Source organism: Caretta caretta, chromosome 22 (assembly GCF_965140235.1).
Source record: "Caretta caretta isolate rCarCar2 chromosome 22, rCarCar1.hap1, whole genome shotgun sequence".
In the NCBI taxonomy this organism is placed as follows: Eukaryota; Metazoa; Chordata; order Testudines; family Cheloniidae; genus Caretta; species Caretta caretta.
In genome coordinates this window covers 21121429-21146930 of record NC_134227.1, presented here as the reverse complement: position 1 = coordinate 21146930, position 25502 = coordinate 21121429, and the positions used below count along the sequence as shown (strand labels likewise).

At 40.7% G+C, this 25502-nt stretch overlaps 1 protein-coding gene across 6 annotated transcripts in view; it reads left to right on the top strand.

Moving 5' to 3' along the window:
• The window catches only part of CADM1 (cell adhesion molecule 1), a 285108-nt gene that overhangs the window by 208864 nt on the left and 50742 nt on the right, over window positions 1-25502 (top strand). For all 6 annotated transcript variants that reach the window (XM_048827347.2, XM_048827346.2, XM_048827344.2 and 3 more), the window contains exons 4-6: window positions 4580-4717; window positions 6608-6763; window positions 21347-21446. In XM_048827347.2, the coding sequence (XP_048683304.1) occupies window positions 4580-4717; window positions 6608-6763; window positions 21347-21446 (394 nt within the window). The remainder of the gene's footprint in view (window positions 1-4579; window positions 4718-6607; window positions 6764-21346; window positions 21447-25502) is intronic.

Here is a 25502-nt window from a genome sequence, read left to right as displayed (position 1 = left end):
GTCTGACACTGTTGTTGCCTTGGAGTGGATGTCTGGGGAATGGCAAACACCTACAAGGGGAAGAAAGTCAGCTGGCTTTAGTAATCCTGCAAACTAACCTCACAAACTTTCCTAGTCCACATGCCTTTCATCTTTAAGGTAGCAAAGTACATGTGTGTGTCACACTTCAGCAGGAGGGTGGGGTTGTGGTCATAGATTCTTTTCATTCAGTGAGGAGAAAAAGGGAAGGAATAAGATTTAAGTATATTATTTATCTAAAATTAGGGTGTATATTAATTATGGTTCCCCTTAGTGGCCATATTGGGACTCTTGGTCTGCCTATCAACAGGAATTCCTACTAGCTCCTAACCTTTCTTGTTGGGAACCACTGGGGTAGGCAGGCCCATCTTTCATTTGTTCCTCATCTACTGCTTCAACTGCAGAAGGAAACCTTTGAGGAGCAATAGGCCAAAGCAGACAAGGAGGGTACCCTTCAAACTGTCTCCTCATCTTTCCCAGATGAAGCTGTTATGCCCCCTCCACCTTCTCTGGCTTCAAACAGTTTCAGGAGCTAACAAAACATGTTGTGGATTCATTGCATATTCCCCTAGAGGAGGTTTGAGAGTCACAGCACAAGCACTTGGACGTTTTGCAAATGACACTTTCTGCTCAAGTGGCCCTGCCCATAAATGAGGCTTTCCTGGATCCTGCCAGGACCATCTGGCAGACCCCAGCAATGGTATTGCCCATGTGCAAACATTCTGATAAGAAGTATTCTGTCCCAGCCAAGAACTGTGAATATTTATTTTTGAATCCTTTGCCTAATTCCCTGGCTGTTGAAGTGGTGAACGTGGCAGACAGCACCACTCTAAATTAACCCTATATGGCAGGGACCAAAATCGCCTTGGCCTTGAGTCATTCGTCTGCAACCCAAGACTTTAGAAATGCAAATTACCAAGCTCTTATGGCAAAATAGTCACACCAGTTATTCCAAATTCCACATTTATTAAACACCTTCCAGCAGAACATCGCGAGCAGTTCCACACTGCCATAGCTGAAGGTCAGCTACTGACTAGAACCTCATTACAGGCCTCCTTAGATGCAGTTGACACAGGCCTCCTTAGATGCAGCTTGCTCTATCTCCAGGGCAGTCACCGTACATTGGGCATACTGGCTCCAGTTCTATGGGTTACCTGGAGAGTTTCAAAGTACTGTTGAGGGCTGCCCCTTTGATGGACTGAAACTCTTTTTGCTGAAACCACAGGAGAATCACTGATCGCTTCGGGTCCCAAAAAAGAACGAAGGGTGGAGACCAATTCTAGATCTGACTCGGACGCAACTTTTCTGAAAATACAAAAATGCAGAATGGTGACTTTTTTGCAGCTGTAATTCCATCAGTGGAATTTGATTTTCAGCCCTCAACCTTCAGGACCTTATGCTTTCATGCCACAATTTGTCCTTTTCACAAGAGATTATTTTGGTTTCTGGTCAGTCAAGATCACATCCAGAACTGGATACTTCTAGTCAGCCTTTTCTCTGCTCTGAGAGTGTTCTTGAAGATTTTGACAGTGGTCTCCAACTACCTTTTTATTTTTTGGAGACAATGGTTTTTCTATGCCTTGATTGGCTGCTCAAGGGGCAGACTTGCAAAGAGGTTCTCTCTGCCGTAAACTCACCGCTGTCCATGCCCCCCAGGTTAGGTCTCCAGCTCAACATAAAAATGTCTACTTTGACCTCTGTAGAAAGGAGAGAACCAAGTCATTTAGCAAGTCTCCCAGGCAGTTCAATTGCTGACCTGTTCAAGGGAGCTACTGTCTCCATTCAGAGTCTGTCCAGGTGGATATCTGGATGTATTATTCATTGTTGTTAATTTGCCAATACACAAGCTCCTCCCAAGGTGTTCGCCTGTTTCACTAGATTTCTTGTCAATGTCTATGGTGCTGTTTAAAGATGTTCCCATTGTTGGGATCTGCAAGGCTGCAATTTGGACTTTAATGCATAACTTTTCCAAACACAATGTGATGGGTCATTCTTCTAGATCAGATGCTGCCCTGGGGAATATGGTCTTGCTTCGGTGAAGACTCCCTCCTCATGATGAAGATACTGCTCGGAAGTCACCTGAAGTGGAGCACCCATAGGGATGCTAGTTGAAGGAGTCGTCCAGTAATTGGAGTTCTTCAAGATGTCCCCCTTTGGGTGCTCCACTTCCCTCCCTACTTCCCTTCTGCTTTGGAGTTTCCTCTGTGGGAGTTTGAAGGAACTGAAGGTGAAGGAACTGAAGGTGGTTCACTTGGGCAGCTCTACATATCATTTAGTATGGGGCACAAGGTTGTATAGGGCACATGTGCAGGTCAAACAGGCATTGCTACCAAAAATCTGTGCTCAAAGTCTCAGTGCCCAGTTGAGGATGGGGACAGTGGCGTAAACTGGCATGTGGTCTGCCAGCATCACAATAATAAATGAAGAATCAAATCTGGTTTGCTGTCTGTGGTGTTCTTTAAGGAAAGTACTATGTACGTTATGCAGTTGTTAAACCTCTTTTTGTGCTTCAAGATGCTGATGCCTCTGCACGTTTTAGTTGCTTGATGTTTAAGCAAAACCTTAAGCATAATTATAATGCAAAGTGAGGGATTTCTGTTAACTTTTGTCTGAGCTGATTTAACAGCCACTATTTTATGTATTGTTTTGTATGTATAAACTTGAGATCTTTCATCTGACATTTTGTGTGTGCTTGTTTGCTTAGGAATTATCCATTTTGGAGTGTTGCAGTTCACTTTTTCTACTCAGAATTGTCTTGGTGAAAATGTAATCTACTGAATTCTCCTTTTTTCATCCTATTTCTCATGGTTTGCAAGACAATGATATAGATGCAGTTATAAGGTTAATATAGTTACAGATAATAGTAGCTAATACTATTACAGCCGTGTCTAAAGATTAGTGCTGGCTTTTAAGCTCCTGTTAATAAGAGAACCTGAATCGTAGTGGAAGAGCTTAAATGTAAGATCTCACTCACTGATTAGTTGTAAGTTTGGTTGTTTTTCTCATATTTAATGAGATTCTGTTCTGTCTTAGTGTTTAAACTGTGGAAACAATGTTTATAATCCGCCCTAGTATGGATCTCAGGTTTATCCACAGCCTTCAAGTTGTACTTCAGTTTTCTGATGTTCAGCCGAATAGGATGGTGTTTTTGTCCCCTTCAGTTTCTCTCCTATTGGTACCTGTTTACATGTATTGAGTTAGTTAATGTACATTCACTCATTGCTAAGAGGTGCATCAGAAGTAGTGGTACCTGTTTAATGGGCCTATAAGCAAGTATTCTGTGCCTTCTGTAACAGGCTAGAAAAATAATGTAGTTGTTCTCATTAAGTATAGATATAGATTTACCCAATGGATTAGAACACATGAAAATCTGAAATATATGGTCTGTTTTACTCATCTTGGAGAAAAGCTAAAACTGACTCGTCCTTTGATCATCTGGATGATATTTATACATATTTGTTCTTCATCAGATTGAAAATGTCTGAGTCATATTTCAACCATACAATTGCTTAATCATAGTGATGAGAACAAAAAATGTTGAGTTATCTTTGGAAATATCAATCCAACTTCTTTACTTAAAGGCCTAACAGGGATTGAATTGTGTGCATTCATGTTTCTCTCATTACTGACTTTTTCATCTTGTTCCTTTTTCAGCAGTTTTAAACTTGTTTTTATCCTGTCTATGGATTGCATGCTACTGTTGTGGTGGTCTCCCGTAGTTATTACCCTGTTCCTAAATATTATTGGATTATTTTTCACTGATGATGATTACAGCCTTCTGGCTTTGTAGCTCACAGTAGTGTTGTCTCTAGCGGGTACTTGCCTTAGAGAGGAAAACTCTCAGCTTGCAGTAATTGCAATCTGAAGCAGTTATCTTTGTTGAGATCCAAAGTTGTTTCCACATCTCTTCATCAAATCTGGGATTGCATTTGCCTTTTGGTTTATTTTGATGGGAGATGCATTGGCAATTGGAGGCTGTGACATTCTATTCTGGTCCCAGTCTTGATGGCTTTTTTTAAGAGGTCTAAATGTGTTTGATCTTTGCTGGTCATCTTCCACATCTTGAGCCTGAGGCTTGAAACTGAAGAGCAGATAAGAAAAATTTTACCTTTAGGGATCTAAAACTATGGGTAAGTACGGTACCGTTAAATGTATTTTTTTCTGTTTCCCTTCTCCTCATTACTGACTGTAAAATGCAAGCTGTATTCTTTGTGTGATATCACATCCATGTAGCATGAAAGAGAGCAGACAATTTACAGGGGACCGTGCTCAGCTGGGAGGGACTATAGAAAATGTGAGAATTTAATAAGCAATAGTTGATGAAGCTCAAAGCTGGGCTAAAAACATTTAACACAACTATTAGGAACCTGTGTGTTAAGGGACAATAGTACAAATAATCATTTGATAAATTAAGAGATCTGATAAGTCCAGGTGCCTACCTTTCCCAAAAAGAATCCAGATGTTTTCCAACATTGAATAACGTGTTGATGAGTTCTTGGGTATACACCAGTTAAAGACCAAAATGTACTGACCTTGTTCTGATTTTTATTTTTGGTTTTAGTCCCACCACGCAATTTGATGATTGATATCCAGAAAGACATCGCCACTGAAGGAGAGGAGATAGAGTTGAACTGCACTGCCATGGCCAGCAGACCAGCCACCACAATCAGATGGTTCAAAGGGAACAAGGAGCTACTGGGTAGATTTATCTTCTAAAGCCGCACAGCTTGATAGATAACTGAAGTGGTTAAGTTAGACCTTCTAAATATAATATTATGGAGACAGAATAGAAACACTTGTTTTTTAAAAAAAAAAAATAGCCATGTCAGTGGCAAAATGTATGGGCAGATTCAAATGACAAATGCACCTTAACAGTAAAGGACTTTTACCCCTGTGTTGTCCTTTAGTTACCTGCCAGAATCAGAGTTCAGGGTTCTGGAGTTGCTCTTCAGCTGCTGATGTCCTCAGTGGTCCCTTACGGTGTGCAGGGAAGGTAGCTCTTTGCCCTGATTTAGGGGTCAGTGTGATGGCATCGAGTGAGGTAATAGTGTTTCAGTGCATTTTTATATCTAGCTCAGTTCTTTCTGTGGGATTGGGTAGATGTGTTCATATAAAAATGAGTTTGTTCTACTCTGTAAAGTCTAGTGCTCATGGAATTTGTACAGATGAGTCACAACACTGATTGCATATTGCGTGCTGTTTAAGTCTGTGTGCACATGGCATCACCTCTCATTTTGTCCCATCTGAGATAATAACAGCTCTTTACGGAAGTCAGATACAGCCCTTCAAATCTAACGCTCTGCAAGGACAGGATAAAGTCCTCCGGACAGAGGACATACATCCCTTCCCTCCTACAGGCATCTCAGCACAATGACACATATTGAACTTACGCTGGTAATAGTGGAAGGCAAAGCTGCTGCCACATGTAGCATCCCACAGAACCAACTGCTTTCCGGCTCCTGTTGTCATCGAAATGATGCATGCATCTTCAAATGACCTCCTCCTTGGTTTCTTTTGCTTTCTATAGGGCCCCAGTACAACAGTATTTGACCACTTGTGTTTGCCCTGTCCAGCTCCTTTATTAAGCTTTGTCGCTTCAGCAATTGAATTCCAACCGTCCTGTATCTTTGAAGACTGCCGAGCAAGTAGTCGCTTCTTGAAATACCAGATCACCCTGCTGATTCTTTGGCACAGTGGGGTTTTCAAAAATAGAAATAAGGAAACTGAAATAGTTTTCTTTGTTCTTGATTTTACACTGACTCGGATGGAGAGAGAACCAGGAGCCTCTTTGATTATGCAGTCTTTCCTCTAAACATAACATGTTGTTGTTTTTAACAGTTGTCAACGTGTTTTACCTATGTATTATCCACAGGAGCTGTTTTGTGGGCTTGAAGGGAAAGTCTTTCTTGTAGGTTTCCCTCTTAGCCGTTTTATCGCCATGATTTGAACCATAAAAATGCAGTTGATACACACATTTAAGAGGCATTGGTTTCTGGTCAGCAAGTATGTGCTGAGTTCATGGAAAACCTCATTAGTGTCATCATTTAATCGTGAACCGCCTTTTCCCTGTTCTGTGTGTGTTCTGGGGAGTCTTGCCCTGCAATATACTTCACTCCAACCCGCTGCTATGGTATTTTCAATGGATCTTCAACAGTGCCGCTGTTTAAATATTTTAATTACTGTTTTTAATTATGTTAATCCGTTTACTCTCTTTCCCTCCTAATAGCTGATGATGGGTTTTCATCTCCATAGCATCTGAATTCCAGGATGCTTTCCAAAAAAAAAAAAAAAAAACCCAAGCTTTTAAATCAGTGGAGCTGTAAGCATCCTGGCATTTTTAATCCTTCTGACAGCACACTGTATATTGTAAGTTTTAATGACTTTGGTAGGAGGGATAGTATTACCCACGCGGACACCTCCCTACCCTTAGCAGTCAATGCTATAGAGATGAAAGTTGGAAATTTAGGGGCACGTGTTCCCAGCACCTCTTTTGTCTACCATGGTGATGCCAGTGAGATGATGACAATGTGACGTCATGAATATGCTGTCCCGTGATTATTCTGTGTTCTCTCCCTCATCTATCTGGCAGGCAAATCTGAAGTGGAGCAATGGTCTGATATGTTCACTGTGACTAGTCAGCTTTTGCTGACCGTGGGGCGCGAGGACGATGGGGTCCCTGTCATCTGTCTGGTAGATCACCCCGCTGTCAAAGACTTACAGACACAGCGCTACCTAGAAGTAATGTGTGAGTACTAGAGCTTTCTGTTCTTCTAATGTAGAATGTTCCTCATTTAAACAGAAGTTCGAAACCATTAATTATGTAATTAGATTTTATTACAGTGTAGATAGGGTTTATAAATGTTGAAATCAAAGTATTGAGTATTGTTTAATGGCTTAAACAATAACTTCTTGCAGTTTTGCTGTGATGCCAAATTCTTAGTTTTATTCTCTCCACATAGAATAACTTGCTTTACCCAGATTTAGCACCTTGAAGGGTTAATAGCTAGGCCTTGTGGTTTTGTCAAAGCAGATTAATTTTAATTTTAAACCCTAACTTTTTTAACAATGCATGTATTTCTTTAAAAGTTAGCATCACTGCAGAGCTCCATTTAAAGTAACTTACTGCAATTCTCCATTGGTAAATGAACTGAGAGACCCATGCTGCGATGCAAGAGAGACTTTCATAATGCTTATAATGGGAAGTATAGTACAGTAGTTCTTTTCTAAATTAGAGCTGCAGAAATATGTTTTAAAATAGTGGAACCTTTAAGGTAAAGGTCAAGTAAAAGCAGCCTGCTAAAGCAAGCTAATCTTAAGGTTTAATGCTTCCAACTATATTCAAGATGAAAGCTAGGTGGAACATTTCACTTAGTTCTCTATGAACTGCCATTTATATACATCACATGAGTGATGTACATAAATAGAAAGAAGTAGATTTCTGAAAATACCCATGGGGCAATCCACAGCAGAGGTGGCTCATGTTCATATTAGTGACGCAGAACACAGTCATGTTAGTGTCACTATGTCATGTTATCAAGTGGAATATGGCTTTTGAAATCAGAAATGCAAACAAATCTGACATTGGGGTGACTGCCTCAGCACGAGAGAACAACCAAGTGGTGAGATGCAAAGATGACACACATCTTTCTTTTGTAGGTTCATCTCAACCGTAACATTATATAAAAGGAGTGGAGGGTTGTTAATTTTTCATCTATTTCATTATGTAGCTTCATTGAGAGCATTCTGCTTACAATTTTCATATCACGGAAACTAGCATGAAGTAATGTCCCTATAATAGGGAAAACAAAAATGATCAGATACTACCTAAATTGGCAGAGACTAGATTTCTTGTGACTGTGCTAATGTGTAATTCGTTTATGCAAACGTAATGCCCATTAACATTTCTTGTAGCGCTCTATTAGCTTTAATAATACATTAGCACCTTTGTGAGGCTTGATCAACTACTTAACAGGGGAAAAAATCCCATCTCTCAGCTGATACAGGAAAATTGAAATCCTGTTTAAAAAACCCCTTGTTTATAAGGGGGTCAGATTAGTAGTTTAAGGCTTCCCTATGGATATTTCTGTGTAATGCATACCTTTTGGTACAATAGAAATGGGTCAGTCTTTTTAACAGAGCATGCAATAGAGTTCCTTCTACATATGTCTATGAAAGAGAAAATAAATCTCTTTTCTGAATCCTTTAGGGTGCGGCTTGTAAAAGGCACCAAACAGAATGATGACAAATCACATTTACAGTATGGTTATCTGACGGTCCTGGGGGACATCCAGAACCTCCACTGTATTGGTTTTATCTGTTGCAAAGGGCATTTTTTCCACTTATCGCTAATTTTAGGCCTGCCTTTGGGTGCCTCTTGGGGAGGGAGAGGTGTTACTCAGTGCTTAGCACAAGCTTTTTGGAATGCACTTAATGCAGAGCTTTCTGCAAGTGGACGGGGAAACCATGTGAAATGGTCTTGTTGACTAGCGTGTTTGTCTTCACGTTCTGAAATTAACCTGGAGCTTGTGAAAGGCACTGGACGAATAGCGCTGCCAACGAGCATTGCTTTTTGATCCACAGAACGAACAAACAGCCCAGGGAGCTGCACAGTAAGTGTCCTAACAGTCTCTTCTCTCCCTCTATCTATCTGTCAGCTCTCTCCTGATGTTGAGGGGAGTTTGGTCTTCATGGCACATCATTTCCTGGCCTTCCTTCTGAACCTGTTATAGTGGTGTAATGGAGACTAATATAGTCAGAGGACGCTGAATTGTACTTATGTATAAGCTACGTTGTGATAAGTGGGCCTACAAATGTACCGTAATTGTATGCTCGTCTGTGAAAATTATATGAAGGTTTATAAGAGATCATAATAACCTAAAGAATAAATGTTGATGCGAGAAGAAGCAAAAGTGAGACAGAGACTGAATTAGTTCAAACAACAAGGCCTACTAATGTAACTCAAGGACTGTGTTAAGATCATGCCTGGTAACCAAGAGAAGTGTGGAACCAGAAATCAATCACAGAATATCAGGGTTGGAAGGGACCTCACAAGGTCATCTAGTCCAACCCCCTGCTCAAAGCAGGACCAATCTCCAATTTTTGCCCCAGATCCCGAAATGGCCCCCTCAAGGATTGAACTCTCAACCCTGGGTTTAGCAGGCCAATGCTCAAACCACTGAGCTATCACTCCCCCCAGTCAGTGAACCAAAATTGTTGTGCTGGAAACTAGGCCTAATTGGTGGACAAAATAATGATGGGATGGTGTATTCCACATATCGCTCCTTTTGCAGGTCCTTAAAGAGATTTTTGGAGAGAAAAATTGGCTATTGGAGTAAGCTTCACCCTCATGACGGCCACCCCCACCATCGCTTGGGACCCTGGGCCTTTGTCATCCCAATCCTGAAAGATACCCTTATTTGACGGGGGCCAGAGAGAGGGACCGAGATGTCATGCCCAACCCCACTGTCTCCAGCTGACTTCCAAACACCATCTGGATGAAAGAGAATCAGACATCATACCAGTTCAACCCCATCTCCGCTAACTTTTTTTTCTCTTTTCCCCAAAAGGACAGATTTTTACCATCTTCGATACCATCTAAGGCTGTGTCTGCACTTCCCCTTATGTCAGCCAAACTTCTGTTGCTCACGGGTCCCGCTGACAGAGCAACAGCCACTCATTGCCGGGGGTTTAATTATGTCATCGGGCAAGATCTCTCCTGTTGGCAAAGAGCCGCTACACAAGAGATGCTACAGCTGTGCTGCTGAAAACTCGCTAGTATAGGCATAGATTAAGAGACTGTCAAACAAGGGATTTTATTTTTCCTTCTAAAAATCTCTCTCCAGCTAAAGGGAAGGGGACAGAACAAGGGATGTGGTTAAAATGACAGCCTTATTTAATACTTGACATTTAAAACTCTTTAACATTTTGTTTAACACTGTTTACTGTTGGACAGTGACTGGGTTATGACGACACCTTTGGTCCATATATTCAATCTGAATGAATATAAAAGCCACCAAAGAACCATCACATGGAAAGGGCTTCCAGTCAGTACCAGCCTGTTTTGGATGTGACCTGGAGTCCAAGGCGTGAAAGATTCTATTGGCCAATTCTTATCCCTGGAGCCAGTCTCCTATCTATTTTTTTTGAGGACAGTATGGTCAGTGGATTGACTGCAGGCCTAGGGAGGAAGGAAGGAATTGATGGGATCAAAACTCTGGCAGCACACATCTAAGGGGATTCCAGGCAGTTCTGTTTATAGACCACTGGGAATTCTGCATATAGACCGCTGGAAGAGAAGGGAGCCGGTGTGATCTGATGGGAGAAGTAGGGATCAGAAGATGAGGAGTGGCTGTGGCTGCTGCTACTGGGGAGGCTGAGCACCAAAAAGAATCCACAGTGCTGCCATATCTAGTCTGGGTCCTGCAGGCTACTCTTCTGGCTAGGCACAGACCATGTCATAGAACCATATGGGAGTGCTGGCCTGGACCTCTGTAGTGCTGTGGGGAGACCTTGCCTGACCCATAGCACTGCAGGCTTAGTTTCCCGAGTCTCAAAGCTACTACGTGTAGGAAGAAGCTACTTTCCCTTGGTGGCCTTTTCTTAATAGATCAGATTCACACTAGCTTGAGGCAGCTGGAGCATTTACTTACTTCCACGTTCCTCTCTGTGAATCAGTTTTCTTGTCCCTAAAATGGGAATAATACTAACCTTCCTCGGTAAAGCCCTTTGCAATCTCCAGAGGGGGAAGTGTGATATAAAAACTAAGTGTTACTGTTCCACATAGTTTCTCCTCACTGTGCGTGAAGCATGCAATTCAGTGCTTTGTTTGCCCATTACCCAAAGAGCAGCTGCATAAGGGGGAGGAAAATCCACTTGTCTTCTCTGACTGAAGTGTAGATCAGAGCTTCCTCTGACCCAGGGCCAGCCTTTTAAAGAAATTATATTCCTAAAATCAGGCATAATTGTCACTTTCTCAATAGCTTTTTAGAGCTGGGATTTGCAATCAGAGCGAAGTAGCCCTCCAAATTGTTGTTTCATGCACTTCAGCTGACCACTTTGTTACCTCCAGCTTTATAGCATGCCGAATCTCCAAGCAAGTGGCAATTAATATTTGCACACAGTGCTGTGTCAAAACATGTGTTTACATAGTTGTGTTGCTGAGCCCAGAGAGGTATAATTTGAAAGAGGGTTGGTTGCGTTTAAAAAAAGAAGTGATTGCATTTGTCGTTGCACAGTGCCGTCTTGATCTTGTCCTTCCATCCATATAGCATACCATGCCCATGTCTTTGGAACGTCAGCTACTGACGCTATACGCGTAGCCCCAGGAGACAGTTTTCCCAAGGTGTCATATACCTCAGTGCTCTTAGTCTGTCAGACTCAAGAAAGGTATTGAAAGTAGAAAGTATTAGCAGGCAACCTTTAAATGATGGATCCAGTTTTCGAGCTAATATTTATTGGTTTAAAGTTCAGAATATGCAGGTACATCATAAGGCTACTTGCAAAACAAACACAAAAAAACCTACACGAACCACAAAGCCTGGAATCTGGGGGAGAGGAAATGGTTGTCATCCTACTAAACAAAACCCACAAAAGAGAGCAAAGGCTGAATGAACTTGGCGTAATCTGGGCCTTATGGAGGGTAGTCTTGAAACAGAAGTAGTGCTTTCAGATGTTCTCCTACATATTTCATAGCAATTTTCCAAGAAAAATCTACTTGGATTATTCCCTACACAGTTAATAGCAGCTGTGGTAATGTTTTTTCTCTCATGCTCTTGAAAGAGACCTCACCACAGAATAAACAACATGTGCATGGTGCAAATGCTAATGATCAAAGAGAAGACTAGTCTGGGGTAGCCATCAAAAGAAGCCAACTGATTGCAGAAAAGTCCAAGTAACTTTCCCCAATAAACAAGTTCCTCCTATTGTCCCCTCAGATGGTATAAATTACCACTATAAAATAGCCAGGGTAAAATTTCCTTTTTAAGAATTTGGACCCTAAAGGTAGGGTTTTCAAACTCTCCTTGAAAAGAAAAGGAGTACTTGTGGCACCTTAGAGACTAACCCATTTATTTGAGCATAAGCTTTCGTGAGCTACAGCTCACTTCATCACATCTGATGAAGTGAGCTGTAGCTCACGAAAGCTTATGCTCAAATAAATGGGTTAGTCTCTAAGGTGCCACAAGTCCTCCTCTTCTTTTTGCGAATACAGACTAACACGGCTGCTACTCTGAAAACTCTCGTTGGTGATTTAAGAGCTCATTTCTCATTGAAAGGCAATAGCACTCCTGCTTCTACTTCATGCAGGTGCTTTTGAGAACGCTACACTTAAATATATATCTATTCCATTAGAAACATATTTTCAGCTGCTAAGAAAAAGAAATCATTCGCTGGAAATTGAGGTACAAGATGTTAGCCTGCAAAGTGACCTGTTACAATGAGTTTTATAAACAATTCATTTGTACGTTTTCTTGTGTGTTAGACAGTCCAAAGAATTTAAAGATTTCAGCTTTTTTCATTTACCAACCACTCGGAATTGCTAACTTTTTGAAATGGCTCTCAGCCATACTCCCTTGGGCCGAGTTCTCTCCATATCTCCTAAAATAAGCCAGGGTGGGGAGTCGGTGCTCTAAGAGACAATGGATTCCATCTTAGGCTCTGACGTCACTGACCAGAAAGGCGTGTGTGCAGCTGTGTTAGCTGTAAAAGCAAAACAGTGGAAACAAGTAGAGTTTTACTGTAGGGTAAATAAGGCAAGGCCAGCCACATCCCCTGACCTTTGCCTCGCCTATGTCAGGGTAAGAAATTCAGATGCCTTGTCTCCACTAGGATTTTATAGTAAGCTAGCGAATGAGCATCCGTTATCTCACCTGAGGGAAGGGATGGAGAGGGAGACGTTTGTGTCAGGGAAGGCACGGCCTCAGGTGATGTGGGAAGTGGAGTTGATGTCTGTCTGCTTAGAACTATGCCTCAACATGATTCTGGGGGAGCGTATTGCGGCACTGCCAAACTTATGTGAGAGAGAAAAGATCCCCTAACTGCTCATGGTTACCATCAGAAATTCCAGGGCACTTTTCATTAGAATAAGGCTAGTGCCCTAGCCACAGTCCATCGTGAGGTTAATGTTCTGCTCACCTAACGTTCCCCTGTGGTCTCAGTAGGCAGAAAGGTCCTTATCCTTCACTCCCCTGCCGGTAAGCCTACTCATGCAGAGTTGCAGGAAACAACATGCACTTCTGGTGTTTTCCAAGTCCTTTGGGTGTGCAGTAGAACCTCAGGAATTTGTCTCTCTCTATTCCACAAGCCCCATAATGACCCCATACACAATGGGGTCTGACCCCATTTCTTAGCAAAGATTTAATAAGGCTGTTGTTCATGATGCTTAATGTGATTTTTTCCATTGTTACCTGGTCCTCTGCTTATTTGTAAGCATCTTGTCATGTTCTGAGACTGTAAACTCTTAGGGACAAGCACGGTCTTTTATTGTATTTTTGTATGTGATAAGGATAGCTAGCACAGTAGGACCCTGCTCCCTATTTTGGATGAATAGGGCCTTTATGATATCTGATATGAGAAAGACTTAATAGAAAAATACTACAATCACTTTACTATGGTACTTTGAAGTGTGCAAAGTAATTAAAAGTGAGCTACATGTTCTCAAATAAATGAACTCTGAGCTTGGTTTTTGCCACTCGTATGTTGAGTAGTAGCTCACCCTACTCATGAAGTAAGCTAATAGTATCGTGAGTAAAGGGTGGCAAAGTCTGGTCCTTTCTGAACTTTTGAGATAAATGCTGCTATATGAATGTAGGAGATATTATTGAATTGAAATCTCTGCAAACAATGCCATAATGTCTTGATGTTTTTAAAAGCAAAACTGAGTATGACAAATGGCAACTGTGTACAGTAACAATAACTCTTTCATGCTTGATTAATAGTCACACTAGCAAATGTGATACAGTATGCTGCATGGTATTAATTCAGACATCTCCAATGGTTTTTGAGTAGCTGTCTCTTTTAGAATTCATTATTGCATGAGCGGTGGATGCGTGTTTGTTACATATAATTTTTAGAAAGGAAACAGCAACAAAATAAGTTAAAAGATCATTAAGGAGTTGATATGAGCAAAATACCCCCAGAAAAATGTGTTAAAGATTAATCTTCATGTCTTCGTGGTACTTTTCCTTTGCTTGTTATAGCACTGGAAATGGATGACAAAGTATAAGCCTTAACTCTGTATTTTTCCTCTTGTGGGTTTAAATCCTAATTAATTGAATATAGATTTTTATGTCTACATGCATGTTTATAAAAATATTTACCCATGGAAACTGTTATGATCTCTTGTTATGCCAAGAGAATTTGTTGTTCCCAATTATGCTAAAAATCAGCCATATATGTATGCTTTCATACTTTCAGTAATCTTTGTTTCTGGTGAGTACAAATATTAATTGCATGGTATGCAGTGAAGTGATTAACATCAATGTAATTTATCATCGGGAGATTTCTGAACATAAATAAATGAGTTGTTTTGTTCAGTGAGGTGTTGACCCCTTCAGTATCTGAGACTTATGTTTTTTTATTGTAAATATGAAAGGCACCACAATCAGCCAAGTGTTGAGTTATTTGATTTTCTGGGGCATTAGTCACTCTTGTTTGTGACATTTCCCAGTTGTGTGCTCGTTTGCAAGCTCATTAATAAGGTTTTCTCAGAGGAATGTTGTTGAGAATGAAGAACATACAGTAGGGCCTGGGTTTGAGAGTTTCACTCTGAGGCTCGGCAAGCATGCAGCAGCAGTGTGCAGTTAGATGTTTAAAACAGGAAATAATTCTGTACAAAATCTTTGAATTCAAAGGCTTCTTCTTGTCAGTCTGACTTAGACCAAAGCCTTGTATTTTTAAAATTAAAAATAAACCATTTTGCTACAACAGCTGAAACCAGAAACCAGATAACTAACCATTTCTTTGTATCTGTCTATTATTTTGGTGGCTGTACTTCTGTTATGTTAAGTTTGGCTATAGCAGGATGTATAATTGGTGGCAAAGGTTGCAGGGTTCTCACCGTCTGAGGAGAAGTGCCTGTAATAGTGTAACTGGCTGCTTAACCAGAGCAGCATGCTATATATTAAATAAAAGAAAACTAATCTCAATAACATCAAGGTGGCAGCACTTAGTCTGGACATTCAGACTAAAGGTGAGACACTATATGATGAAAGCATGTCATTGTGTAAAAAAGAATAAGAAAAGGCAGGAATGAGAACTGGCACATCTTAACTTTAATATTTCTTTACTATTACAAGTTAAATGCTTAAATCTTCTCTTTATGTTTCAGGGACGACTTTTTAAATATCTGTTTGAGATCAGAAGGGCTCCTTTAGACACATTTTAGACGCAGTTTCCACGGTATGCATCCGATGAAGTGAGCTGTAGCTCACGAAAGCTCATGCTCAAATAAATTGGTTAGTCTCTAAGGTGCCACAAGTACTCCTTTTCTTTTTTAGACACATTGTGTGTCAGTCGTCCATTTAACTGTTAGTTTAAAGATGAGGTCTATCGATCTGACAGTTGTTTGTTTGATAATCCCATGTTGATATTCAACCATTATATGGACCATAACATTGATACAGATGTGTGCAGCTAAGATAATAAAAGGAAAGACCTATTAGACTTTTCAGTCCCTACCCATTCCACTATGAAATATAATCCCCTGAGAAGAGGACACAGCTGATTTTAGGATAAAGATGACACTTACATATACATAGTAGCCAATATTCAAATATTGATGCTTCTGACATTTTTGAGAAATATATTCCTTGAGGGCCTATCCCTGGGTCTTAATCTATAGTCTAGATTTATGCACTAATTGCATCTGCAAAGTTTCATGTTAAAATGCCAACTGAATTTATTACTTTTTCTGTTTGCATTTTTACCCTTTAACTCAAAAGTTGTGTTCTTATAATTAACTTAAATAGACATGTTTTCCCTCTAACTTAAATATTTTTTTCTGACTAATTTTGCTTTTTCTGGAGTTAATATGTGCAGTCTGATATAGAAACTGGTAAAAATCACAGCTCTTTGACCAATTTCCTTGTTAATTTTAATTTAGACAATATATCATGCCTATTTAAGTAAAACACAGCTCAAAAAACGTAGATTAAGGAGATGAGAATACATATAAAACTTTCACAGGCTTCAGAGGATATTGGAAGGAGTATTGTGAAGTACATCTTGGATGATTTTTAAACTAACAAAGGAAGGTAGACAGGCATTCTGCTTCTTCAGCTGAAAATATTTTCTCCTGAGGAAACAGTGTCTCCTAGATCAGCAGAGAGATTAAAACTAGGGATTAACACAATCAGAAAAATGTTAAGACTTTAAAAACTCAAAACTTAAGCAAGTTAATTTTTAATTGAGTTATTAGAAGATTCAGTTTCCTAATTTTCTCAGCTGGCAAAAGATTTGGCATTTAAAAAGCATTTCATACTTGAAATCAAGAAACAAAATATTTAATGCTATATTAATGAACATGTAGAGCTAGATAAAGTCTCATTTTCTCAGCACCAATGCAAGTTTTCTCTCTGGTCCATGCATGCCCAACTTGGGTTACAAACTCCTTTAGCTTGTACTGGAAATGTTGTATGCAGTGCTGTAGATATGGTGTCCCAGGATATTAGAGACAAGGTGGGTGAGGTAATATCTTTTATTGCACCAACTTCTGTTGGTGTGAGAGAGACAAGCTTTCATGTTTACACAGAGGTAGTTGTCTTCTGGAAATGTTGACATGGCTTGTGCAGCAGCAGAGACACTGTAGCTATACCGATATATCTGCTCTCTTGCATGAATAGAATAGCCTTGAGTGCTAGGTTTTACTGAAAGCGGCCCGTTGATATACTTTCTTAGTCTGTCTGTTTATATAGAGACACACCATGAATTGTAGTGTGTTTTAAACAGCCCGTTTGTTCATTTGGTTGATTTTGAAGACAGTAATGTGCAAAGAAAACCTTCAGTCTGATGGGTTGTATCAGCCATGAGGATCATTAGTTTGTTGCTTTTTCCAGGTAGGAAAAGTCAGAAGTGGGCTGAGTTATGAAAAAGCTCTCGAATTTAAAAAACATTTCACATGTTGTTGTTGTAGTATTAATGACTCTGGTCCAACACAGTCAGTGTGTATTTAAAGTGGATGGTCCTGCAGGGGCAGCTGTTGTATGCCCCATATCACTAACACTGAACTTCTTGAAGAGCTATGCGCTATTAGAGTGTGATGAATCAAATCGGGTATGATTGACACAGCCCCAAAGAGCATTGTCTGTACTTTGAGCATAATGCAATTTTCTCTCTCACTGCCGCTTGTGATCACTCTTATGGACAGTGAAATTACTGTACATGGCCACCCAAATTAAATGTATTGCACAGCACTCCCCCATTCTATATGCGCTGATTGTATTTCTAAGGGGGTGTCTGAGTGTGATCACACTCTGTCTCCTATTCGGGGTTCAGCAAGAAAACAAAATTAGCAGCTCAGCATTTTACTCCTAATTAAAAATGTCAATTGCCTTTAGTACCGTTGGCCGAAGTTTACGTCCTTGTTGACTGCTGAGTCCGAATAGCAAACGAGCCACAGAGGCTTGAGCTATTCTCTTGCATCCAAGGGGAGGGCTGTCTCCAGCTCAGGGGCACGTGGGAGGATGAGGAGGAAGGAATCTTGCTCTACTGCTACTTTTGCTGTACTTGTTGTGTGAACAGACCTGGTCTCTCACCACACCAAAGTTCAGTCCATTTAAAACAGTTTGACGTACACATATGTCTTCAGTAGAAGCTGTAGCTTGCATCCTCTGTTGTTCCCCCACCCACCTTGCATGGTTTTAAGGTGAGGTTAATATTTTAGGGTGGTCTCTAAACAAGGCAGGCCTACAGTTTGTACAGCCTGAGACGTGCTTTGGAAAGAGTTGGAGATTAAAAGGGCTGCATAAACTTAAAACATGAATTAAGCACTACCATTTCAAAATAGGTATTAAGCACAAGATTGTCAAGTTGCCCTTGGGCCCGTCTGTTTTGCGTACAGGCCTGCTGAAAGGTAGTCAGTTTTGGGATAGAGAATGACAGCCAACTGCTGCAGAGCATGGAAAGGAATTTCTAACTGAGGACTCTAGTGCAAAATCTTGACCTTTGAGGAAAGTCATGGTATCCTCTGTGTACATTGACTGTGTCAATGACACCATTTGTTTCAGGGTCTCCTTTGAAAGAGACGTGCTCTTTACTGTGTGTATGCTCTTTGGAAAGAGGAAATACTGAGTCCATTTCTGCAATAGTTAGGATTAGACCTAGGCAGGCATAGATGCTGGAACTTGGGGTGCTGCTGCACCCCCTGCCTTGAAGTGGTTTCCATCAAACACAGGGTTAACAGTTTGGTTCAGTGGCTTTCAACACCCCCACTATACAAATTGTTCCAGCACCCTGGAGGCAGGAAGCAGCATGGCTCTATGTAAAGAGGTCAGAAGTGGAGACAGCCTTAGGACTTGTGTGTCAGGATTATCAGCATCACAGGCGTGTTAGACTGCGCTCTTTGGCACTTGGACGGACAGGCACCCTATTCAGAGAACACCGTCGCTGGCCCAGACACGGAGAGTTATCGACAAGTCACCTCTAGGGAGGCCACATGTTCCATGTACAGCACATTTCATTTCATTTGTTTTCCACTGAATGCATCCGATGAAGTGAGCTGTAGCTCATGAAAACTTATGCTCAAATAAATTTATTAGTCTGTAAGGTGCCACAAGTCCTCCGTTTCATTTCATGGGTTGACTTAAAGACCACGGAACATTGTGCGTGGTCAGGCTGGCATAAACTAATCTACCAACAAGAGAGAGAGCAAGTCTCATCCTGGTCTCTTTAAAGGCTACTTTTGTGTATTTTATAGGCACACTACATGAGTGCTTTTAAAGAAATCTTGTCAAATCCAGAATGGTTTGTAGTAAGGCAGGGATGGCCAATCTGAGCCTGAGAAGGAGCCAGAATTTACCACTGTACATTGCCAAAGCGCCACAGGAATACATCAGCAGCCCCCCATCAGCTCCCGCCCACTGATCAGCGCCTCCTGATCCCTCCCGGCACCTCCTGATCAGCTGCTTTGTGGTGTGCAGGAGGCTCTAAGAGGGAGGGGGAGGAGCGAGGGTATAGCAGTCTCAGGGGAGGGGCGGGAAGGGATGGAGTGGGGGCAGAGATAGGGCTTTAGTGGTGAGCAGCCCCCAGCACATTGGAAAGTTGGTGCCTGTAGCTCCAGCCCCAGAGTCGGTGCCTGGGCAAGGAGCCGCATGTTAACTTCTGAAGAGCTGCGTGTGACTCCGGAGCCCCAGGTTGGCCACCCCTGTAGTAAAGGTGGGTTGGTTGGTTAGTTTTCAAATTGGTGGTCGTTGCAGTGCGTCCTTTAGATGACTGGTGTTTAAGCTTTTGAAATAATTCAGCTTAATAAAGGTGCCTTATAAAATTACTGGGGTACGGTTTTTGTTTTTTTACAGCCGCTGGAAAAGTTATAAGTGTATTAGGAAATAGCTTTAGATTACGAGAAATAATTGACTACCAGTACTGTACTACTGTAGTGTAGGTGTGGCTCGAACAACTCATCTTTATTTTTATGTAGGAATCTCACTGTATAATGATATAAAGCAGCGCCAAGATGAGCATTTCAGGGCAGTTTTGTTGTACGTAGGTAGTAAATGTCCATCTGTTGTTGGCCTCACGCCTGATATTGCTATCTGAGGCATGCAGTAACTGCCCCAGAATGTACTACTGCAGGTCTCATTAATTACATAATTCTAGGAACTTGGCATTAGAGCCCAGCAATCTGTGGATATCTGATTTATATCCATGGACCATTTTTGCAGATTGGATGCAGATACAAATTGGTTGCAGGGCTCTACTTGGCATGTTTAAATATAATGTTTAATAGCGGGTACAGTTATTGGAGACCATAAATTCTTCATAAAAATTTCAGTCTGAAGATTTGTTATGATAACAATAATGAATGATTGATAAGAATATCTGGAATATATGTACCAATTACTCTTACAGATTTACTTCGCAGCTTCCACAAATTAAACCATGTAACTAGAAGGTCAGCTGGTGTTTTCAAGTGTGTAAATATTTTATACTATCCAGTATACGATCATTTTGCACCTCTAAAATGTTGCAGACCCTTACTGTGACCTGGTAAACCAGCACAATGAGGCTGTTTTTCTAAACAGTTAGTCTTATGGTTTTCTAGTCGCAAGAAAAATCTATGAGATGGGGATTCATTAATAAAAAAGCATTTATTGTGGAGCTATCTCAGGAGAGGATTTACTAGTGTATTTTATTTCATTACTGAAAATTATGAGGGTATAAATTGTTAAACCCAGCCATGGATTTTTTTTTTATTTCCGTGATTCCATAGGAAGCATGTTAATGAGTTAAACAGTGTTAGTAAAAGGCAGCAAGCCAATAGTATCGGCAGTAGAGATTCTCAAACAAAATAAAAACGTTTGAATTGTTTCAACCTTTATGCATACCGAGTTGTTGCCCTCCCCAGTTTCTTACAGCTGAGTAACTTTCTAAAAAAATATATGGCTTATTCAATATATGGTATTGAATTGATTTTTGCATTCATTACATTTTAGCTACAGTTGAGATTGCATTTTTAATCTGTTTCAGTTGTTGAAGGCAATGAATTTCTTATTAATTGCAGACTGTGGCCTTTTTCCTACAGGGTCTTTCTGAAGGATTTCTGAGCTGTGTCCTTCGGCATAAACGCTTTATTCCCCTGTGTTTGTTTTGAGACTTGCACTAATTTCATTTGGACTCGCAAAGAACCTTGCATTGCTCAGACAAAGGCAGCAGCAGTTATAATTTTTCTGTCTTTTGCACAAGTGCCTCCAGTGGAGCCGAAAATATTAATATGCAGCAGCACAGAGTGTGGTCACACAGTAATATGACACAGGATCGAATGTATCAATTCTGAGCACGACAAATCTCTCTGGTTTCACCTCAGCATGAAGGCAAATGAGTTCCTTTTAGCTTGACTGAGTTCAGAGATAAACTTCAATGTAACAAAATGCATTTCCCAGGAAATGGTGATGCTGCACTTAGTGTGAAACGCTCTTATCTGTGTCTCACGTTTTGGGGGTGGTAGTCCATTTAATTTGAGAAAATACTGAATCTACGTACTGATTAGATGAATGGTTTGAAGGTGGCAAGGGTTGGAGTACTGATGCCAGGCTTTCCTTTATGGGTGCATGCAAATCTGATTCTGCTCAATGAGATAATTTGTCAAACAGTTTGTGGGGTTTTTTTTGTCATGCAGATAAGCCTCAAGTGCGGGTTTTACAGAATTACCCACTGCAAGGCCTAACGAGAGAAGGGGAGCCACTCGAACTGACATGCACAGCTTTTGGAAAGCCACAGTAAGTTCGGGACTTCAAAGGTTTGAACATATCACCCAGTACCAATTATGTCATGTTACAGAAAAGTGATTTGCACATTCTCTGCCTACTGCCTTACTGTAGGAAGTTAATGAGATACTCTGCAGAGAAAATAATTTAGCCATGAAAACAGTGAGTGCTGAAGGGGAATGTTCTCTGAATCTGGACATCAACTAAAATATTAAGACCTTGATTTTAACCCATATCCATTTTGATATAAGTGATAGGGGGAAAATGTCTCCTTTCAAAGCTCTAAATAGAGCTTTCTCACAAATGGGCACATAGGAAGCAACTCTGTGCTTTGTGGCATCACTGGCAGTAAGATCTCTCTCACACAAAGGGAAACAAAGTGAATTTCGCTATGAATGCCACATGACAGTACATCCCTTCCTTCAGGGAATGGCTTAGATGGCCATTGGTTTGTAAAGAATCTGCAAAATCCAGGCCGGGAGGGGGGGGTGTGTTAGTGGTGTAGTTTTCAGTGTTTTATGCAGTGAAGATTTTAACCTTTTTTTCCTTGTGATGCTATTATGCAGTTTAATAGATTGTACCCCAGGACAAATCTCCTGATTGCAAACTCTAAATTTTCCCCTTTATTTTCATGCCATTTTTTCTAAGTGAACCCTTGTAGGCTCCTTAAATAATTCCTCTTCCATTTTGGGTTTACGTGCTTTTGTAGATTAATATGTTGACTCACTCTTATTAATCTCGTAACCTAGCCTTTTCTCTTCCTTATTAGCCCAGTCCCTCCCTTTCTTAGGCTACGTCTAACCTACAAGCTAGGGGTGTTTTTCCTCCACTTGCATACATGTTCTCCTAACAGCTCGATGAGAGCTAATGTGACTATAAATGGTAGTGTAGCATGGGCAGTGACCATGAAACACTCCTGAAACTGGTGGGTACCACTGGTGGGCACCATGTCACCACTGCCCCATGGTACCATTATCATTTATATTCATTCTAGATCAAATGGAACTATCACAGGTACAGGCATGCAAGCTGGGGAATCTCACCTTTGGCTGATAGTGTAGATGTAGGGTTATTCTCCTCATCTTCGTTATCTTTCTCTGAACTCCCTGCCATTTTTTGGTCATTTGTCCAGAACTGAAGAGGTTATTCCGAGTATTATAGCTGTTTTAGAACCATGTAGATTGGGAGTTTTGTCTCCATGGGCCGTGATGTGCAGCTCAGAAATGCAGTGGCTTCCTACCGACATCTTGCATTCTAAATTCATGTCAAACCTTTTATCCCTCCTCAATCTGTCTCAGTATTACTGTTTCCCAGCTTCTTCTCCCCCATTCAACGTTTGTGTTTGAGTCCTTCCCCCAGATATTAATCTGCATATTCCCAGTTGAATCTCCTTTTTATGATTTCTGTTCCCATGTTTTGAATCTTCTTAGGCCCCTTTGTATTTTTCTGTCCTTCTTGGTAACTGCAGCTCTTCCTAATTTAGTATCGTCTGTGAACTTAATGAACATGTGGTTTACTCCCTTTTCCATATGATTGTGTTCATTAGTAAGACTGAAAGTAACCCTGAAACTTGCAGTACCCCATCAGACACTTGCCCCAATCTGTCTAATTTTATCTTGGTGCCTATATGATGATGGTAACACTCTTTTTATATAGTGAGTTTTATCTGGGCATCTGAAAGCATTTATGTCAAAATATAGCCTTTAAGGGTAACTGCCAGGTCAAAGTGTTCCCAAAATATAATTTTCGTAAAAGCTTATTTTTCAAAAATATAATATTAATAGGAAAGTTTCCTTGATATTTTAATTCTAGTGGAATTATTAAAAAAAGAATGATTCCCCTGCAATATTTGCAACCTAAACGTGATTTTGTGGCGTTACATTAGAACTTGAAAAATAAGGCTAGACACTATCTTTTTGTGCTTAGTTACACGGTAGTCCATTTTCATTGTCTAAACTTAGACAAAACCAAAAACTAAACAAATGTAAATGGTGACAAGTAAACAAGAGTTGCAAAATTCTTTCAATTTTAGTGATCTAAGGTGTTACACGTAAGGAAATTATGTCGTTTCTCAATGTGCAAATTGCCACCACTGTACATAAATTCATAGGAGATATGGCTGCTGTCCCACTAGTTTACAATCTGCATATATTTTGTATAACATTTTTAATTACTCTAACTATGCCCCTTTAACAGTAGAATTCATTTATCTGACCCCTCTTGCCCGATATTAAAGTTTGCTGTCTGTCAGAATTTTCTCGTGGCCTCTGGAAGCTTGAAATGTACAAGCCTATGGCAAAAGGATAAGATGTTGGGTGTCTAATTTTTTCGTTGTCCCACTTGGGACACTGTATAAGGTGCCTGATTTTCAGAAAGCGCTGAGAAGCCACTCCATTAAAATTGGTTTCAGAGTAGCAGCCGTGTTAGTCTGTATTCGCAAAAAGAAAAGGAGGACTTGTGGCACCTTAGAGACTAACAAATTTATTTGAGCATGAGCATCCGATGAAGTAAGCTGTAGCTCATGAAAGCTTATGCTCAAATAAATTTGTTAGACTCTACGGTGCCACAAGTACTCCGTTTCTTTTTCCATTAAAATTGTATCTCTTCAAGGTAAGCATCCCAAAATTGAGACTCCCAAAATCACTAGTCAGTTTAGAAAAGCAACGCCAATAGCAGTAAAACCTGGCTTGGCAACCCTAAGATTAAACTTATCCATACAGTCAAATAACTGAAACTTAAAATATGACCTATTTTAATAACACCTAGTCTGAATATAGAGGTTTACATGCTTTTACTAACTAAGTTCCACAGATACCTGTGGGCTAGGTAAGTAATTATCTCCATTTTACAGAGCAGGAAACTGAGGCACACAATGGTTAGCACTTGCCCAAATCCACACAGTGAATTGATGGCAGACAGGAGATCAGAATGCAGGAGTTCCTGCTGCCCAGCCCGAAGATCCCCTCTGTCACATCCATTCGTATTACCTGGTGGGCAGTCTCAAGATTCTCAGTATCTATTTTATTTACAAAAGTCCATCACCTGGTCATCATGAAAAGCCCGAACTTTTGTGGGACCCTCAAAAATGGCATGAACGCCCTCTTTTGGCTCTCCAGTAGGAGAGACCTAGCTAATTTTATCCCACCGAGTCCGACAGCCTTAAGAATACTTGGCTCTCCTACATAATCTTTCATCCAGTGATCTTGAAGTACTTTCCAAACTGCTAAGTCCTCCAAAACCTGTGCGAGGGAGGTAGATAGAGGTATACCCATTTTACAGCTGGGGTACTAAAGCACAGCCAAACCAAGCAATTAGCGCAGGGTCCCCTAGCAACTGAGAGTTCTATTCGGAAGTCAACTACCACATTAGTCCTTTATTCTAAGCACGAGCCCATATTTCTTCCTTTGTAAGTGTGCGGCTGTGTGAAGGCAGTGTGTTCCAGCCAAAACTTGAGCTTCTGCTCTTGACAAAAAAAATCCCAACTTTCCTTCCGTCTCTGCAGGAGTAAAAAGCTTTTTAAAAAATTACGTCATAGGCTAATTAGGAGCTCATCTTTTACTCCAAAAGGCAAAGCCAACTTTGAGAAGGATCTCAAATGCCTCATGACCTACATTGAAAACCTAAATTGGAGTAAATTAAACACATCACAAATTCCTTACTTGGGGGTGGGGGGAACACTGTGGAACCTAATGCCTAGTAGAGGATAACGTTAATTTGCTATTAAATATTGTCCCACCTGTTATCCCACTATGGTTACATCTACACTGGCAATTGAATGTCAAAACGTCTGTCTTTCAGAGAGTGTTTACAAAAAAAAAAAAACCTGAAAGACAAAAGTTTTGCCATGACTAGCGCCTGTGTGAACAAACGCTGCTTGTTGAGGGTGGAAGTTTTTTTAGGCAGGAGAGCCAACAAACAGCAGCTACGCTGCGTGACTTTTAGCAGCATGGGTTGCTAAAAGCTGTGACGTGTAGACATAGCCCAAGTGTTTCACCTGTCAAGCAGGACTTCTGATCATCAAGCAGCCCATTTGCCACAGCCTGCAAGGCTGGCACGTGCGATACTAAG